Raw genomic sequence first — 20,766 nt, 5'->3', positions numbered from 1 at the left:
AAATGATAATAGCAAACTAAATAGAAATTAGTGATAAAGTAAATGTTAGTGAAGGTTTTATTAATAAAGCTGGCAGTCATAATAGATATATTATTTAATTATGTCATTAAACATGATATGTAAGTTATGTAGTTAGGATAAGGTTCATGTTTCTAGTAGATATGGATCATGTAATTCTTTTTATTTCATTCACCTTTCCTGTAAATAATCAATGAGGTGCAACATCATTTATTTCCATAGATTTGTGGGTATTATCTCTTAACATTCCAACAAAATTGGCCTGTTTCAGTGCAAAGGTCATTCTAGCAAAATATCTAGTTCAGTTTATAGATAATATCATGCAAGAATCTGTTAAAACTCAAAATAATCCAATCCAGGTGTTGATATTTACGATGTCCAAAGGTATAGAAATGCCATCTACTAAAATACCTTCTGTAAAGTGCATGCAGCTCTGCCGTTAACAAATTCGAGGCTGGATCCTTCTCAGCCGGCACCTGTGATCAATCAGGAAACACATTTTCATTTTCCTGTAGCCGTAGTATTCATTCCACAAACACTTTATTCTTATACTCATCAACAGCATTCTGAAATAGACCATGAATATGTCTACAGCATGTCCGACAAAAACGAAGCCCAATGAAATACTAGTTTTTTGAAATGACACCTGATAGCATGTGGGATTTGCAGGGGTGGGGGCAGGTATGCTCTTTGTTGCTAAACAATCATCTGGTAGGTGACCCGGTCGTCTACATTTCCAGCTGCAGGATGAAAGATTCACATTTATTGCATCACAAAGAAACATTAAAACCAACTATACAGAAAGTCACAAAATACATGGAAATGCTAGATAATAAAGACCAGATAATTTTATCAATGTCCAACAAGTGACCACAAAAAAAGGTCAAAGGGACTAAAAGATAAATCCAATGAAAATGCAATGTGCATGCAAAAGCAACTCCTATACAAATGCTCTAAGAAAGAAGCTAAAAGAGGTAAAAGAGTACTAAGTATTTGTCCAAGAGCTATAAACTACCAGTCAAACAAAACCAAAAAGATTTTGTTGATGTTATGATACAATTTGAACTCCCAAGACTAGAGATCTTGCAAGTGTTTGACAGAGGGAGAAATTGTGTAAAATCCTTTTCAACCCATTACAGCCCAAATCGTATGTCTGATAAAAGCTGCAATCTACAATGCACAATCCAACAAGAACCTTTTAGGACAGCCACCCACCATCACCTCAGCAACTTGTCCTCTCACTTTAGGCCAACTCGAAGAGGGGATCAGTGAAACATACTTTTGGATATTTTTTAAGGTATTTTTGTCGAAAGGGAAAAAGCATGATGGAGGGATATGAATATCACTGCCAAAAACCTTCTAGGAATATGGAGCCTGTCATAGACAAACAGTCCAGTTTGTATATGAATACAGAAATGTATCATATATAAATGTAATTGATAAAATATATATTCATAGAATGATTGGATGAGTGATGTTACAAAAGAGAGGCAATGTTATAACTACTAGGCGGGGTTCCGTTTCATATGAAGAGTCGTGTCTTGTGGATAAGACGTAACTTTACACCTTTTCATATATAATATTTATTATTATTGTGTTTGTTGCATTACCGCCCTCTTAAGGAATGTTTTGTGCTCAACGCATAATAAGTAAGATTCTCTCTAGTTGCGCATATCACTTATCTATTCCATGGGTTTGAATTCGGCACGTATGGGTTAGTCTTCTTCCTTGTCGACCCTGTTGACCACACTTTGTCAACAATCTGAGAGAGCAGTGTACAAGGGAGTGGAGAAAAAATTTCAAAGATTCAAGTCATTAGTCAGCATGAATTCATCACTGTAAACCAAATTTCTGCAAAGTCTATTGTAAATGATGCTAGTATTACCATTTAATTATGTAACAACACCTAGGTAAGCCTCTGATTTTGGCAAAGGATTTCATCCTAGGAAATTTTTTAACCTCCCCGAATTATGTGTGTTTGTAAACACGCATAATCGACAGAGTTTTTCTTCCAGCTATAACCCCAAAGCTAGGGTGGAATTCGTTGACAAGGTCTTAGGTGAGTCCTAGTGTTTATCGAGTCTATTGTAAAAGTGTGTTTAGGAATAATTTTAGTGCATGGTCCTTCAAAATCAGAACACCATAGCTAAATTATTTTATTATAAATACACTTGGTTTCATACTAGATCATATTGTGTCACAGAATTGGGTAATGTCTTGAGGGTCTGGTCTAAATGTGTATTTCCCCTTCTAAGGGTTGAATTAATTGTAATATTTGATGTAAATATATTTTAGTGCATGTCCCCTCACAATCAAAAACCATGGCTAAAATATATGAGCGTGGAAAAATTATTAATCCCCACTATAGTCAATTACTTAACTTTTTTGGCTAAATTAAATCAAAATCCTAAACCATAAAATTAATTAATTTTGAGTCAAAAATAATTATAGAGAAATTAATTTATCTCCAAGTGGAAAATAATAAAAAAATTGTGGGTCAAAAAAATGTCAAATTTGGAGGTTCTCCACCTAAGGAAAAATTGATATTTTAAGAAAATTTGAGCCCTTCGAACTTGGTGGCTAACCCAAAGACAATTTTTTGAGGAAATTAATCCAAAATATTAATTTTTGGAATAATAGAAAAAGGTTTTTAAGAGAAATTCGATTTTTTCCTCAAAAATAAAAATTCAACGGTGGAGATTAGAAAATGATAAAGTTATTTCAACAATCGAGATTATTTGACGAGGATCAAACCAACTAGTCGTTATTTCCCACTTAGAGGGGTTTTCTTTATATAAGGAAGCCATTTAGCTTCTATTTACCATCTTTGGATGAGGTGATTTTGTAACACATCTATTGAACTTCCACTCTGTTGGAAAAAAATTTCTCATAATAGAAAGACTTTGAGGATTCAGTTTATGGTGTTCTTCTATCTGCTGATCTGTGGTATGTGCTAGTTATGTGTTTAACCTATATTGTCTTGCATATTTAAATGTTATTTCATTTGTAAATGATAAGAGTATTCTATTTGTACAAGTTTCTTAGGTGATCTGATTCACTAAATGATCTAATAGTTTATCTTAAGATTTAATAGAGATTTACAAGTAAACTAGCCCTTGCGCTCCAAGTTCACAGACTATGGGGAAGAGCCGACTTTGTTTGGGCTCTAAGCTTTCATTGTGACAAATTATTTGGTAGAAGGATTTGGCTGGTCTATCTTTGAAATCATTCATCCATAAAATTTATTCAAAAATTTCTCAAAACTTTTATATGATCTTGGGCTACAAAGAATTAATTTACCAATGAGAGCTAATAATTTTAATTTGTAAATATTGTAGTTATTGGTAAATTATTCTAACCCTCGTTTTATTTTGTAGCACTTGGGATTTTTGGGGTTTCGAAATTTTTGTATATATTTGGGGTTTTGGGAATTCTTTCATTCATTTGTGTAGGTGATTTTCTCAAGCCATCAAGGAGGTCAAAATTTTCTGAAGAGAATAGCCCTAAAGCTAGGGTTTGAAGGGTTACATTCTTCCAAGTGTGACATCTAGCCTTCTTGGGCATTTTCACTGGAGTTTTGAGGCAGATCTTGGCCTAGGAAGGTAATATCTAGCCCTTGGACCCCCTCCAAGCTCAATGCTCAGCCTAGGAAGGAGGGCGCTGGCCATTCAAGGTGAAATTTTGGTGTTTTGTCGCAAAGTTTGTGTGATTGCAAGGGTTTCAAAAAAAAAATTAGACCTCTAAGGCCTAGTCATGCCCCTCGTTGCCCTCTTCAAGCTAGTCGCCCCCCTTTTCTCCCTAGTCATCGGCCCAAGAGGGCTTTTCCCCTAGCCATCAACCTTCTTTTCCTTAGGCCGCAGGCCTATTTCCTTTTCACGTGGCCTTGAGAGGCCTCCAAACCCCCTGGGTTGTCATGTTCCTTCTCAAATGTATTAGTCACAGGGTGCAGCACCACATTTTTGGCATCATTTTTAGCTTAGGAGGAGGGCCCCACATGCAGAACTAAGGACCTATAGGGAATTCGACTTTATTTCCGGCAGCTAGTGGAATGTGGGGAACACCCACATGAATAATTCGAACTTGGCCTTTGCATGAGCTTGGAGGGAACCAAATTAATGGAAGGGAGGCCCACATGAGTCTAGGGGGGGCCAAGGTGATAAAAGAGGAAGGAGCTCTCATTTTGGAGGATCTTGATCATTTTAGAAACAAACTCATCTTTGTATGCTCTGCTGCTTAGCGAATCTACCAATTGTTTAGCCACGGATCTTCTAAGCAGGAGACTCAATCTCTGCTTTGGGAAACTATCCATACCCGCCCTAGGGAGGTTGTTCCACAGAGATTTCAAAGGTTCCAGCATTGTCATACACTTCATCCAGCCATGCAGAGGAGGCGACTGCGTATTTCCTGGATAGCCAAAAATACGCAAAAGAAGATTGAGCCAGCAAGGAGGTCCATAGCTAACTGGGAGTTCCCAGAGCTAGAAAGGTTGTTAGTTGAGGACATTTTCGCTGGGTTTTACAGCCAGCTTGACAGGTGTTTCAGCAACACGGTTTTCTGGGCAGAACGATTGCGCAGAGGCCTCTGGCAGCAAATTCTTGGTGCTTGAGAGAGTAGTCATCCAGGCCAAGAATCATCCGAGGAGCAAGGAGTCATTTAAGTACATGTGAACCCAGCATTCTAGGGGTGTTTTTAGAGGGATTTACAAGCGATTTTCTACAAGTTGAATTTGGAAGCAGCAAATGGGGAGGAGCTCCAAGGAGGCCGAAATTCCAAAGTCAAAACCAGAGAAATTCCCTTCTAGGTTTTGTTGGGTTTTTTCCAAGGAGTCTGAGGCTAAAAGGATGTAAATTTCTAGGCAGTTTTTGGGCACATTCTAGCAGGTCGAAGTTCAGCAGGGCAATAGTTTTATTGGGACAACACAGTGCAGAGTGGTGAAGCAACTAGGAAACCTTCAGCTCAACTATTCCATCACCTGGGTTTTGTCAAGCTTGTCCTTGAAACAAGCCCAGGTGCACCACTCCATTTTATATTGTACCTATGCTCTCAGATTTTATAATATATGACTCAGCAGTTCCAAATTTACAGTGTTTCATGGATGTATAATGCATGTTTATAATTTTATGTTGTTGCATTGTTTATTTGGTTAAATATCACTCATATTCCTACATAGGAACATTACAGTGGTATCAGAGCCTAGTTCTTGGCTCAGTTGTGGGGTTTGTTTCCTATGAGAGGAGAAGACTAGCAAAACATCACTTACCAGAGGCAGAGGTACAAGAGTAGAGAAAGGGAGCTAGAAATTATGCCAGATACAGAGGAAAGAGGGAAAGCAGTGGCCTGAGAGGAGGAAATGGCAGATCCCAAGAGCAAGGAGGAGATGGCTTTCGATAGCCTTCTGACAGCCTTGAGTGACTTGGCAAAGGGGCAGAAAATCATGTTGGAGGAGATCAAGTCACAGAACAGAGACAAAGCCACACCTAGAGGGTTTTTATGTGGAGAAACTTCTGGGGCCTCTCAGCCTTTCGATCACCCCTCACCAGCAACGCAACACCCTTCAGTTAGTGTGCCAACTAGACCTACACTACCCTCTTTCATCCCAGTGCCACAAATCGAACCAGCAAGGGAGGAAGGCACCCCTCAGATGGGGGATTACTTCAGAGAGTGGCAGGTGATGGACGAAGACTTCAAAGAAGCCCTCTCCTTCAGAGATTACTGCAAGCTCAAGCAAAGTGACGGGAACAAGGGGTATGGACTCTGGAGGACAAGGGACGCAAAACTATGAGCTGCAGAGAACTCTAGGGAGGATGTATTTCCCTACTTTTTATGGCACTACCAAGTGCACAGCCAGGGCTTGGGTTGAAAAGATGGACACATACTTTCAACTAGAGTAGGAAATATCGCTAAAAGTTGGCTCCTTCTAGAACAAAAGTGTGCCCTATCACCAACATTTTGAAATCAAACTAATAGCACTACATGTTTTCTTTGCACAAATTTTCAGATTACTAAAAGTTTGCCACGTGAAAAGAATGGAAGCCAGTTTGCCATCTTTTTTCTAGAAGAAGAAAAACAAAATTTCCATTGATAATGAAAAAATTATAAATATCTTGGAACTGTAATATTGCCGCAAATGAAAACATGTGTTTAAACTAATACACATCAACCATATCTCTGAATGTGCCTCTATATAGACTCCTCAATAGAGACAACACATATTCCTTTTAGCCCAAAAAATAATTTCTCAAAATAAAAAACTATCGCCTAAATATCGTTGATACCATCCAAAAAGAAAAATAGAGTGAATATGCATAGCTAATAAGTATAGAAACCCATAAGGGCGAAAAAATAGGACAAACCAAACCTCATAGCATCGCCAAAATACTACCATATATATAGGAGAACACCATATATCCAGGTGGCCATCTCGCAGAAGAGTGCCAAAAGCATATCCTTGAAAATGAATTCTATCCAGTGACTCTATACAACCAGCTTTGGGTAAAATATCTACCTCAACATTTTTCTCTTTGAAAATGTGGGAGACGGATATCCTATGAAAAGACGAAAGAAGTGACTATGTCCAATTCATCCAGTGTGATAGGGTTGGAGCCTGCAAATTAGAACGTTGATTTAACCAATCTATGATAACCTTGGAGTCTTAAAAAATATCAATCTCACCAATTACCATCCATTTGGCACAATAGAGGATGCCCCATAATGCTAGAAGCTCCACCCTAATATTTGAACCACAACCACTGCACAATTTGAATTTATAACAATCATCTAGGCTTATATAAATCAACATCCCACTTCCATAAATCCCATTAGAAGTACCCGGTCAAAAAAACTGACCAGGAAACTATACCAAATGTCCTTCATAGTAATGTGTCTACTAGAATGCTTATATATCACATGGCCTTTCTCAAGAAAAAAGGATTTGATATTGATGCTAGACTCCCTCACTCCTGGTACTCTCTACTAAAAAATAAGGAATTTCTAGCCCTGCAAGATGCCAGCTTATCATGATTTGTGTTGACTAGTTGTCCATAATTTGTACTGAAAATGTAGCAAAAATGTCTAGGAATCGAATCTTTGTGGAGAGGAGGAAGGTGACATCGAACACCAATCCTCGTTCAAGTGTCTTATTGCTTCTGAAGCTTTCTTTCAAAATGACACACTTTGTAAGACACATAAGATTGGAAACCAAACTCAACTATATATTAATGAATGATCTCAAAGAATGATGTACACAATGTACATATAAATACATAAATAAATCGTTGAATCAATTTCCAGATCTTCTTGGACTCTAATAACCAATCACCAACACACCATAACCCAAATCACAACCCAAGGATTAGGTGTCTAACATTCCCCCCTTAATCCGAAGGGATGTACCAAAGTCAAAGAATGAGAGCTCAAAATGCAAAAATGCATCTCAACCAAAAGTTGAATGTCTCTCAAGAAATAGGTTTTAAGGATGACCACAAAAAATGTGGGAGAACTCAAGGTCTCAACCAACACCAACTTTGGAACCTTCATAGAAATTCTTAGAACAACCAAAAAAGTGGTTTTAAGGTGACCACAAACTCTGGAACAATCAATGTAGTTCCTCGAACAATGTTGAATCTGGAAGTGCTCATTCGCAAACAACTCTATCAACAAAAATTGAAGTCTCTTTGGCTACAACTCTGGCTCTAACTAGTACAGGTTGTGGCTCAGGCTCACTTGCAGATCTCTGACTCAGGCTCGCTTGACATCTTTGAACCTGTAGTAGACTATCACAACTCTATCAATTTCCCCCCTTGTTAGATACTGGGTAAGAAGATATTCTTCATCACTGCAACGCTGGTCAACACTCTCAAACATATCCTGCAGTATGACCTATAAATCTTCTTGGTTGTTTTCAACCAATCCCAAGAAGCAATCCATCTAAAACTTAGTTTCTCTCTTGCAATAGTCTTCTTTCTGGGACATCTGTTTGAGGGGTGATTTCTCTTTCAACAATGCTCGCATGAGTGAAGATCAAAACATTGATCTTTCACATGTCCAACTCTGTTACAGCGTTGGCATCGATCAACTTGTTCTACAACGACACCATCTAGAAATATAACACTTCGAAATTGTACAGGTTTATAAAAATCAGGCATGTGAAAATATACATCCTAGACATCTTTGTTATACCCCAAACCAGTGCTATGTTTGTTATGCATAATTTCTTCCCATGGTCTTATTTTTTTTTTGGGAATGATAGGTGGCACATTTGTATGCAAATGACTCTCACATACACTTTCCTGAACATGAATTTCAACTGCATCCAAACTTTCTCGAGACGTGACTTCATTTCTCTTCGACTGTTGTTTGGAATTAGGATCATCTCACTGTACTCGAGACTCAATCTGGATAAATTCAATTGTCTCCAATGCATCATGTAAATAGACTCTAATATCAACAAGACTTACTTCGCTGACATTTACACTTCCATCAGCAGTAGAACTAATGAGATTGTTTAATATTTTCAATACATTTTTAATTTAAGCCATGGGTGTCAAGTTTAACCGAAAATGCACCCGTTTTACAAAGTAATTTCAACAAAAAATTATTAGATAACAAATAATGACATGCTCAAATAAAAGTGAAATTGTTGTAGACAAAATGTCCTCTTCTTATGACAACTTCCAAAAAAATATCTTCCAAAATTATCTTCACAAAGATTTGAACTTGTGACCTTGTGATCTTTAACATACCAAATGAGCTCTTCTAACCACAATGCATTTTCTTTCCTTGATTTTATACTCAAAATTTTTATAATTTAAACTTCACTTGACATACACATGAACTCGCATAGTCAATTCTTTCATATACCAAGCAGCCAAAAGATTCTTCAAACAAATCCTTTTCAAATTTTCAAATATGTGAAGTACTCCTCTAAAAGAAAATATAAATCCCTTTCTCCTTTTGTTTTAAATAAAAATTGGCTTAGTGATTTGATGGTGGGCTTCAAAAATAATCCAACAGAGAACTAGGTTCAAATCTCACTATTTCCCTTTTTCTTTTTTCTCTTCAAGTTTTAAAACCAGCTTTTTCTCCTATTAACTTTCACTTTTATCTGTTTCTTTCTCTATTCATTTTCACCTTTCTGACTCTGCCTACTTCCACATAAAGATGATTCTCGAAGTCATATAAAATATATAGGAAATGTATTCACCTTGAGTGATTAACTTCCTCCATCGTTGTTTGTTTTCAATGATAACACAACAACATTATTATATTATATTTAATTCTTTAATTTTCATACCTCCATGCTCCATGTATAGCCATCAAGTTTGAATTTCGTTGAACCTTGAAGTAATAATAAAAATCAAAGAAATATATTCCTTGATCTAATATTCTTGAAAATACCTAGTATAAAATTTTAAAATTCGGTGAATTTTCTTTTACTACTTTTACCCTTTATAAATCTTTGCCATATTTTCATCACCAATTCTAGCATGTCAAATATCTTTAAAATATTACTTTAAAATATCCTTTTAACCTCCCATGTCTAGAACATTTTATTAAAAAAATTATTTCTTGAAAGGGCCTTTCGACTACACTTTCTTTATCGCAATGTCTCTATTCCACACTTCCATTTTAGTTGAAGATTAATAAAGATTTCATTCGGTTAAAATAAGAATTCGTACCTTTTCTTTATGCTACAACACTATTTCTCCATTACAGACTTCTCCAGGTAACTGGTTCTTCTTGCTTCAACATAGACTCCACTTGTCTATTTCCCATTTTAATTTAAATATGCACCAAGCTCTCCACACGTTATTAGTCATCTATCTTTTTCACAATGCCTTAAAAGGACTGCTCCAAAGGAGTTCAAAGTATGTGAAAATTGGGACGCTGAGGAAGGCCACAAAACAAGTGGCTCAACAAAATCAATAAAATGGATAAGCCCCAGTTATGATACCACAATAAAACACTCGAATTGGAAATAAAAAACAATTGTATATTAATTGATCTCAAAAAATGATGTGCATAGTGTACATATAAATACACACAAGAAATCGCTGATTCAATTTTCGGGTCTTATTAGACTCTAATAACCAATCACCCTAACACCATAACCCAAATCACAACCTAAGGAGTAGGTCTTCTTGGAACAACCTTCTTCTTCTCCATCTTTAAGTACCCTTAAGTAGACTCTGTCATTCTCAACACCTCAACACCACCCTATTTTTGTTTGATCTCGGCATACCCATTCACGGGGTTGGTCATATTGGAATCAACATTGTTATTGGAGGACGATACATTGATGGAACCTACATATTCATTGTAGAAACATGACACATGGAATTTGTTGCCATCAGATAATCATGACACAGGTACCAGATGGATTGGAGCCTTTGCTTCTCCCATTGATCTCTCGCTACCAACACCATTGGTTCCTACAGATGACGATTATCATTAAAAACAACCAACATGTCAATAAAAACATCATTAAAATGAAACTCAATCTATTATCAACATAGATTTTAACACGAGTTAAACAAGGAAAAAATATACCAATCCATGGTGGCTTTGTAAAATAACCACTGCTTAGTTAACTTATTTTATATGGAAATGATTTATTTAATTAACTTATGAATCCACCATAATACATAGTGGGCGGGAGCCTTTCCACCTAATTAGTTATTCGTGAAAGGTGCAATATCTATTACCCTAATTGAACTTCAACTAAAAGGGGACAAGTAATGCAACCTATTTCATTTTAATTAAAAATTTCAATTCAATTTTTCAAAATTCTCAAATGATTTTGAAATCAATATAAACCCTTGATGTATGCATATGATTGTGAATATTGCTTGAATATTCTTTGGAGGTTAAATCTCCAATGTCCACCTATCTTTTCACATAAATAAATTAAAATTTTGGAAGCTCAACTTTGAAATAGACATGCCTATAGACTTAAATATTCTAGAATATTTTGTAGAGGTTGAATTTCTACCATCCATCTAATAATTATTACGTTGATAGACATGTCTATTTTGGAATAGTGCTTCCATAATTTTATTTTAATTATCAATAATTATTATGTGGATGTTAGAGATTTAACCTCCACAAAATATTCTAGAATATTATTAGTAGTATACACAAATCAAAGGTTGAGATAGGATCAAAGACAGGGAAGCCTCTATTTGTTGGATCCATTCCCCATTTGGGGAATATACCCCCAAAACTAGTTATACAATTACTAGAAGGCCAGTGGACCCAGTTTGGCAGTGGAATAAGATCTAGAAACTGCATTGTCTTGTAAAATCTTAGGTTTTCCTATGTTGTTTGCTTGAAAACAAAATCCCCCACATGGGATAACTTGCAAAAGTGGCGAAAGTAAGGGCCTAGTTGGTGCACACTTTGCAAAAAACCTGAAGGAATTAGTGAGTCATTTTTTTTGGCATGTCCTTACACGTTGGGGATATGGGCAATTTGCATGAATAATCTTGGTTGTAGTGTTATTTGACTTGGTGAGACCTTTCTTTACACTTGGAAATCTTGATGGGAATAGTCAAATAATAAGCAACTCAAGAATATTCCCCCACTCATCTATTAGGGAGTTTGGCTAGTCAGGAACAAGGCTATCTTCCAAAACCATCCCTCTTCCCTTGACCTAGTGGCTGCACAAGTCCTTGTAATCTATTCTTTCATTCCATCCTTAGACTTTGCTCATGTTTTGCATGTTATATTAGTTGAAGTTATAAATTTATCCTCTCCTTGGGAATATTTTTACGAGGCTTCTCTTGCAAGTGGAGTTTGTGAGGGAGAGGCAGTCCTTTACATACATGAATGCCCAATTCTTCAAGCATCAAATTGGTTTGGGCAAGGGCTCATATAACTATGTAGAGTTATTAGCATTAAAACTTTTATTATGTTTTTCCATTGAAAAAGAATGTCATACTCTTCAAATATTTGGAGACTCCATGAATGTCATAAATTGGTTCAATGAGACACACAGATGCCATAGTCACACATTGCTTCCTATTCTTGAGGATACTCTTCATCTAAAGCCTTCTTCTGATCATTTTCATGTCGTCACATATACAAGGAATGTAACAAAATAACGGATGCCTTATCTAAAGTTAGCGAAAAACAAACTCTTGGCATATGGGAAATCAATGAACAGATAGTGGAGGATGCATAGGAGTACTATTACCAGTCGTTCATAGATGTATACTAGCAAGCACAATAGCCAACAAACTTGATATATTTGCTATATTTTTTTCTTTGTGATGATGCCTTACGACCATGATAGTGATCAATATATGATATGTAACTGCTTTTATAATTATGGACATAGATACCCTCTATATAATGCTTCAACCTGCTTGATCATGGGCTTTACATAGACATGATCTATATAGTTTTGTTTTTTAAACATACAAATTATCATAGTGCATGGTGATGCATCAGCAAAGTGTAATATTTTCATAAGTTAATAAAAAGTTACTATTTTTTTCTGAGGAAAGAAAATCGAAGGTTGAGATTTATCTCCAATGTAGTCATGCATTTTTTCATGTTTTTTCAAATGTATACATGTTTTACTTATATATTAATTATTTTTATAATTAATAATAATAATTTAAAATAAAGTTATACTTTTGTTAGCTTTTATGATTTTTTTTGTAAGCTTGGCAAGACTACATCTTCAATATGTCCAATATATCACCCCAATAGGGGTCGGGAATTGATCAGTGACTTCATATCAAGAAGTGCCTTAACAAAGCACCGATCACTGTCTATCCAAGATCCACCGATCACTGTCTATCCAAGATCTTGTGGACAATTTTTATGATTTTTTAAATATTAACAATGTGAAATGTATTATAAAGTAAGTGTTTTAATGTTTATTATAGATTAATACTTATCGAACTTTATCAACTATTTAATTTATAGGATTGTCGTAGTTAATAATTAAATTAAAATTTTGGAAGCTTATTCTAAAATAGACATACCTATTAACATAATTACATTTTTTATTATTTTTTCTTATTTATATTAATATATATTATTCTAAATTTTGCATAAACCATAATTGATAATAAGTTTGTCTTTCGGATTAATCACATTGTAGATATTTGGTCAACCTTTCGAACCAACTAATGTGATTCATCCTTGGGACAAATGGTGAAAAAATCAATCTTCACAAAGGTTTAAATAGTAGAGAGACATCCTTGTCCAAAATTAGCCATTCAAAACTAGCCGTTAAGAAAAAGTTGTTAAGAATTAGTTAAGAAAATATAATATTAAATTAATTATTAATTGTTTAATTACAATTTCAATGTTCCAATGTAATAAATTAGGGTATATAATGATATGATATAATATAATATAATACTAAAGTAATAGGATAAATTTTTATTTATTAATAATTTATTTTTAATATCAATGTTGAAGCTTAAATTATAATTAGTAATCAAAGAATAAAGAAAACAAAAAGATAAGCTATTAGAATTATAATAATAATGTAATTATTAAAGATAAAATTGGAACATATATGAATTATAAACCGAGGACCCAAAAATAGTTCTAATATAATTATTAATTAATAAACTAACAAGGTACAAAAAAAACACAAGGATAAGAATAGAAAGAAGAGATCGAATGAAAAAAGAACAAAAGAAAAGAGAGAAATGAAAGTAGAGCAAAAATCATGAAAATAGAAAAAAGAAAACAATCAACAGGAGAGGGTCGGGATGGAGCCCAGCTTAATTTCCAACCATCAACCTTATTGAGATTGATAGGCTGCTTCTTAATCTCAATGGCTTCTCTTAGTTTTCTATGATGGAAATGATCAACCCTAGCGATGATACGAGTATCCTTAATGCAGACATGGTGTTTCAATTTGGAAACATGTTCAGCGAAGACTTAGGAACGAGAGCTATTGTGCCTAATGTTTGTTGCATGCTTTTGGATTCTTTGGTTTATGGAGCGACCAATCTCACCAATGTAAAGAAATCGCTCTAATGTTTGCAGTGGTTTATGGAGTGACTAATCTCACCAATATAAAGAATCCCACAAGAAAGCATGAAATTGAATATACACCTTTCATGTTTTTAGGGTTAACTGGTTCTTTAACAAATCTAAGAGAATTTTTTTTTTTAATATTATTTATGTATAATATAATTATTTAGAAAAAATAATTATCATATAATCTTTTTATCAATATTTATATAAAAAAATTTAATGATCGTTTTCCTTTATATTTATTTTTACAAATCACTTTAACAAATAGTAATAACATCCATTAACAAGCAGTAACAATAGTAACGTCCATTAACCGCACACCATTCCGACCAAATTCTTGTCTCAAAATTTTAAAATAATAAACACGATATAAGATAGATACAAGGACCAATTCTTCTCTCAAAAGTTTAAAATAATAAACACAATATTATATAATATAGATACATGGTGTGAAATAATAAACACGATATAATATAGATACAAGGTGTGAAGCTTCGGAATTTTATTGTCAGGGAATTTTATTGTCAAAAATCCAATTATATTAAATGTTAGGATAATCTAAGTTAAATATATTTGAGTTGTTTTTAATATGATTGTTTGGAAGTTTTTTTGGTCTATTTTTTTTTAAATCTGGCAAGAATTTATTGAAATCACAATTTTGATGAGTAATTTTGCACAATTTAAATATTCTAGAGATTTTTTAGGGTGTTGAATCCATATATACAATCAAAAAACTAGTTTAAATAACACTAATCAAAATTTCACCTCAATTTTTTCAGAAATATTCTAGAAACCAAAAATTTTAAAAATCATACTAAAAACAATTTTAAATACAATTCCCAAATAATAAATAATTTAAATACTAATTTAAATAGCACTAAATCATAATCACTCAAACCCATACAATAAACATAATTCATATTACAAACCACATTACCTAACAAACCAAAAAAATATATATAAAAACACGCAAACCCACACAGTGGGCATGAGTCATGTGCCGAGTCACATTACCTAACAAACCAAAAATATACAAAAGCATAGGATGTTCGTATCAAAATATCTAAAAATTAAATAAGAAAGAATACTGAAATTGCTAATTGTGTGTAGAGGGAGCCATATCAGTGTTGAAAATATCAGTATCGGGAAAATATCGGCAAGGGTCCAGAAAATATCTTATCGGCAATATCGGCGAAAATATCTGCAAAATATTGGCAACTATCGGCAAGCATAAAAAATGCATAATATATTCATTTTTTTTCAGATTTTTAAACATATAAAGCAATAACAACATGAAATAAACACATTGGCACATAAATATGAAGAAAGCACTGATATATATGATGTCAAATAGAAATGATACATCAAAGGCGATACCAAATCCTACTGATCCTTGATAATTATCCATTCAAGGACTCAAATGTGGAGAACCAATACAAAATAACATCACATTTATAAAAGTATCTCATCATCATGAGTTATATGTAGCATAACAAATAAAACTAGCAGCTATCTATCTGAAATCACTGCCCTCTCCCCCTTTTACAGGAAAACATGATGGGCTATTTGCCAGGCCTGCCCCTAGTAGTAGAAGGCCCTAACCCTGCCTCTGCACCTAATGTCAAATAATGAGTGTTAGGTATGGGGCTATGCTCTCCTATATCTATAGCAGATGGTGTTGATGCTGATGCTCCCGCAGTGTCCTCCTCCTCCTCCTCCTGCTCTTCCTCTGAGTGTTGCTGCTCCTCCGAGTCCTCCTCCTCTTGCTACCCCTGTTCTAATGGATCATCTGCCACTGGCTCTAACCATGAAGGTGACTCCTCCAAGATGGGCTCCTCAGACTTCACCCTCCACGAAGACAATACATTAATATTGTCTAAGGAAATGGCATCTGGATCCATTGGTGATTCTATTTTCTTCACTCGAAGTCAGATGTTGTAATGCACATACACCAAATCGTTGAGGCATGCGAACTCCAACCTATAAGAGTGTCAAAAAAAGTAATGAGTCTTAACGCTTGACTCTTGACACTCGAAGGTCATAAATTAAAAATTAAAAATTACAATAAGTGTAATTGCTCAACTGAAAGCTAAAACTCAAAGTTATACCTGTTGCGCTTTTTTGCATGTATTTTCTCAAATACACTCCAATTGCACTCACACCCTAAAGAGCTACATGTTTGACTCAAGATTCGTATGGCCAATTTCTGCAAATTTGGCGTCCTTGCACCATAGCTTCGCCACCAAATATCTGCAACAAAATAATGAAATAAAAAATTCAAAAACTTAAAACATAATTAAGCTTTCAAATAAAAGTTACATAATTGAATTTTAAAAAAATAGAATTATAAGTAAGGAAATTCTAAATTGAAAATTCTAATTTCTAATGAGTGATGACTTGTCACTTACATGGCATGAAAAGGGTCCTTTCCCTAATAGCATTATCAAAGCCAAATAGGCCAACACAATCCCGATAACACTGTATCTCGCGATTGATTTTGCTATGAAGCTCAATGTTAGGTACCATCCTCTGAATACACGAATGGAGCCCTTCCATCACCTCGCCATCAAAATCAAAGCCGCATTTGTATGAAAATGCGGGGTTGAGGAAGAGTGTTGCTACATGAATGGGTCGATGAAGCATCCCTGTCCACCGACTATCAATCACATCCCATAACATTATCTGCCTATCAAGGCCAACAGAACCCTTGTCTGCATAATAAGAACGAATGGCCTCCTTGGCCCTATCCATGCCCTCATACAAATAAGCCATTGCAGGCTTCTCCCCATCCACCAATCTGAGAACTTTTACTATAGGTTCACTAACTACACATGCTTCTTCTACTCCACACCAAAACGTCTCGGAGTACACCGTTTTTGCAATGGCTTTCCCATCTTGTCTCTTGTTGTATCTACAATTACGCCAATCAGACACAAAAATTTGCTTCAACTCGAACTGACATTGAAGCAAAGACTGAAGAGTAATAAAGTTTGTGGCAAAACATGTGATCACAGGACACCGCAACTCCTTGTTTCTAGTGAACCTCTTCATGAGGCTAAGAACAAAAACATGGTTATAAATAAACTTGGGGATGCTCCTAGCCATATCAACCACCTCCTTGATGAAGGAGAGTTTCCCCATATCCTCAAGCAACAAATCAAGACAATGTGCTGCACACGGAGTCCAGAACAATGTGGGATGCCTCTCCATAAGCATCTTGACGACAGACACATAATTAGCTGCATTGTCTGTTATGACTTCCACCACATTCTGCACACCAATCTCCCGAATGAACCCATCTAACAACTCACATATCATTGTTGCATCTTTGATATGTTCTAATGCATCCAGCGATTTAATAAACATGGTACCTTTAGGACAATGTACCAAGAAATTTAGAAGGGTCCTACCCCTCCTATCTGTCCAACCATCAGACATCATTGTGCATCCAGTAACTTCCCATGTCTTTTTCAACTCAGCCAATCTAGAGTTGATGTCCTGCTTTTCTGCTTGAAGAATTGGCCCCCGCAACTCCTCATATTTGGCACTTTTGTACCCTGGGCCCACGACAGCAATAGCATCACACATTCGCTGCCAAAATGGATTGGTTTTGGTAATGCTGAGAGGTAAGTCGCTCCAAAAAATACACCTCCCCATGACTCTATCTGCTTCTTGCTTCTCCTTTTTTTAACAAGCGATTTTATGCCAAGTTGTGCTCCAGGTCTGTTCGTGGAACAAAAAATGATGACCTTGCGCTAGCAGTAGCAGGTGATGATGTACCAGCTGTGGAGCCCCTCCCACTACCCTCAACATCAAAATCTAGAGAAGATATCCCGAAAGATCTACCTACATGTTTAGCTTTGTTTCATTCTGCCTCTTCCTTCTTTCTGTCTTTTTCATCAATTGCCTCAAGAGCTTTTTGTATAAGCTCCAGACTAGAAACTGTACAAATCCCAACATCATGTCCACTGAGTCTAGCAAGATGGTATTTCAATCGTGTAACCCCACCTGTCATCTTGGTCCCACACAATTTGCATGTAAGATATGCACAGTTTGTCCCACCATCAGGGTTCTCATACTCCCAAAATGGGTCCAAGGCTTTTGGCATATTTGTATTTTGTAGTGGGCTAACTCAAACCTAGGGCACCACAAAAAAATTGGAATTAGTAACTTAATAAGTAATAACCACATCATTTTACAAAATAGTTTTTTTGCTACATTATTTGCAATTTTGCAATGTGAATTGAAAATTGAAAATTCATAAATTCATTTGAAATTTCATAAATTCATACATAGAATTTACTTTTAGAAATAGGCAAACGGTAAACCTACCTCACTGTTCACATTGCACAATAAGAAACTAATTTATAAGGTGAAGAAATTTTATAGAGATGAACCCCTAATATATAATAAAATTAATAAATAACCTCTGCAGCTATGAAATTAAAAAAAAAATGGAGTTTTCTCTCCAAATATGGAGAAAACTTGAAAACTTAAAACCCTTGCATTTGCTCATGGGCATGAAAATCTTTTCAAATGGAAAAAAAAAAAATCAAGCAAAATGATTGTAGGCAAATAGGCAAGCAAGAACAATCCTAAAACTAACAAAAAATTCATTAAAATAGGGGTTTATTTGAACATACCTGTTAATGGAAGAAATGAAATTGTCTCACTGTTCTTGAAGCTTAGATCAATGAAATCTTCGTTGTTGGTGGCGATAATAGCTATGGAACGCTCAAACCCTCCTTGGCAGCAAGCACATAACTCTCCCCTTCCTTCTCCAGCAATCAGAAATGAAAATGATTCATAAAAAAACAAAATCTGAATTTTATAACCCGCGCGGATATTTTCTACTGTCTCTCGGCGATAAATTAGATCGTCGCGCGATATTTTGTTGAAATATTGGCGATATTTCGGAAATATCACAATATTTTCGAGAGCCGAAAATATAGCAATATTTTCTCGACGATATTTCGGCTCGCCAAAAATATCGTGATATTTACGAATATCGCCAAAATAACTGCTTTCAACTCAATCGGATGATGAAGCAGGAAGCCATTAAGATGGCAACGCTGCACTTGGAGGGGGAAGCCCATGGCTGGTGGTTTCACGACCTGACCACTTTGGGGCATGCCCACATAGTTTCTTATGAGGACTTCACCAAAGGGTGGTGGAGCGATTTGATCAGAGGGATCCAAAGGCATCTTTGAGGGAACTGACACAACTGCGTCAAATAGGCAACCTAGAGCAGTACTTCTCAGACTTTCTGTGTGTGTCAGTGATGGTCCTAGATCTGTCCAAGTCAAGGAGGGTATACACCTTCATTGAGGGCTTGCTTGAGCCCCTACGTGGACTGGTGAAGTCATGCAGACCCTCCACGCTACAGGAAGCAATTGTGTGCGCCAAAGATTTACACAGGGGCATCTCCAAGACCAGAGCGCCATTTCCTGCTCAGACCCTTTTCCATAAAAGGGGCGTGACACTAGACCCCCACAACCGAGGACCACACAGGGGAGGGCGCAGTTAGATGAGGAGACACGAAAGGACCTCTTAAGGAGGAAGTTGTACTTCACATGCAAATAGCCCTGGGTACCTGGCCATAAGTGCATTGCAAGTAGAGCACATTACATTAAGGTCTTTTCTGACAGTGAATAGGAGGACGAGGTGGAGTAGGATTTTGGTGGGACAGATGAAGAGAGTCTGGCAAACAGAGGGCCACCACCACCGCCGCCAGAGGGAGCGGCATCTCTTGCCACATCAGGAGGAGTCCTTGCTTCTTTATGCAAGATTCCTAAGTTTTTGACACTCCGGATCAGAGGTATGGTATAGGTACAAAGGGTGTCGGTGTCGGTGTTGGTGGACAGTGCGGCTACCCACAATTTCATAGATGCACAACTCGTCCAGAAGAGGGGCCTCACCACAACATAGTTTGAGGGGTTCTCAGTCCTAGTACCAGTGGACCATACCATCCAATGTACTAGATACATACCCTCCTTGACAGTAGTTATGGGAAACTACTCAATGACAGACCACTTCTTTGTGGTCGATGTGCCAGACACCAACATGGTGATGGGTGTCCAGTGGATGTATTCCCTTGGGCGAGTCACAACAGATTGGAGGAAACCTAAGATGGAGTTCATGGGGCCAGATGGAAAACAGGTGGTATTGAGAGGCATGCAGTGTTATCCGCCTCAGACAGTTTCGGCCCACAAGATGGAGGTAGATCTTTGGGATGGGGCCATTGCATGGGCAGTCGAGTTGAGGATCTAAGAGGTAGGGGGACAAGCGCAGCCACCACTAGCAAACATAGAGGGTCAGCCACAAAATAGAGGGTCTGAGCACACCATTGAGCTGGAGCCAGGTATAGATAAGGATGAGATAGAGAAGGCCATCCAAGAGTTGTTAGATTTGGGCCATATCAGGCCAAGTTTCAGTCCTTTTGCTTCTTCCTTAGTGCCGGTGAAGAAAAAGGATGGAACCCTTTGGATGTGTATCGACTACTTAGCCCTTAACCGGAAGTCTTTTAAGAACTGGTACCCCATTCCCCGCATTGACGAGTTGATGGATGAGCTTAGAGGAGCCAAGTACTTCTCTAAGATTGATCTACGTTCAGGGTACCACCAAATTAGAGTACGGGATCAGGGCATCCTGAAGACAGCATTCTGGTGCCACTATGGGCACTTTGAGTTTCTGGTCATGCCATTTGGGTTTAGTTATGCTCCAACCACATTCCAGTCTTGCATT

General features: G+C 36.4%; 1 protein-coding gene across 3 annotated transcripts in view; it reads right to left on the bottom strand.

The window, feature by feature from the left end:
- LOC149224997 (uncharacterized) overlaps positions 1-20,766 on the bottom strand; it is a 383,647-nt gene that overhangs the window by 219,770 nt on the left and 143,111 nt on the right. For all 3 annotated transcript variants that reach the window (XR_016249560.1, XM_089386395.1, XM_089386396.1), the window contains 2 exons: positions 665-758; positions 430-494 (listed from right to left, as the gene is read on the bottom strand). Coding sequence is in view for 2 of the 3 variants with exons in the window: in XM_089386395.1 (XP_089242521.1) it covers positions 430-494; positions 665-758 (159 nt within the window). In the remaining variant the exon portion in view is untranslated. The remainder of the gene's footprint in view (positions 1-429; positions 495-664; positions 759-20,766) is intronic.

The sequence above is a fragment of the Pinus tabuliformis genome, chromosome Q, assembly GCF_031772625.1.
Source record: "Pinus tabuliformis cultivar Carrire ecotype Pingquan chromosome Q, CPIR1, whole genome shotgun sequence".
Classification (NCBI taxonomy): domain Eukaryota; kingdom Viridiplantae; phylum Streptophyta; class Pinopsida; order Pinales; family Pinaceae; genus Pinus; species Pinus tabuliformis.
Note: the sequence above shows the minus strand (reverse complement) of the source record. Positions and strands in the feature narration are given on the sequence as shown.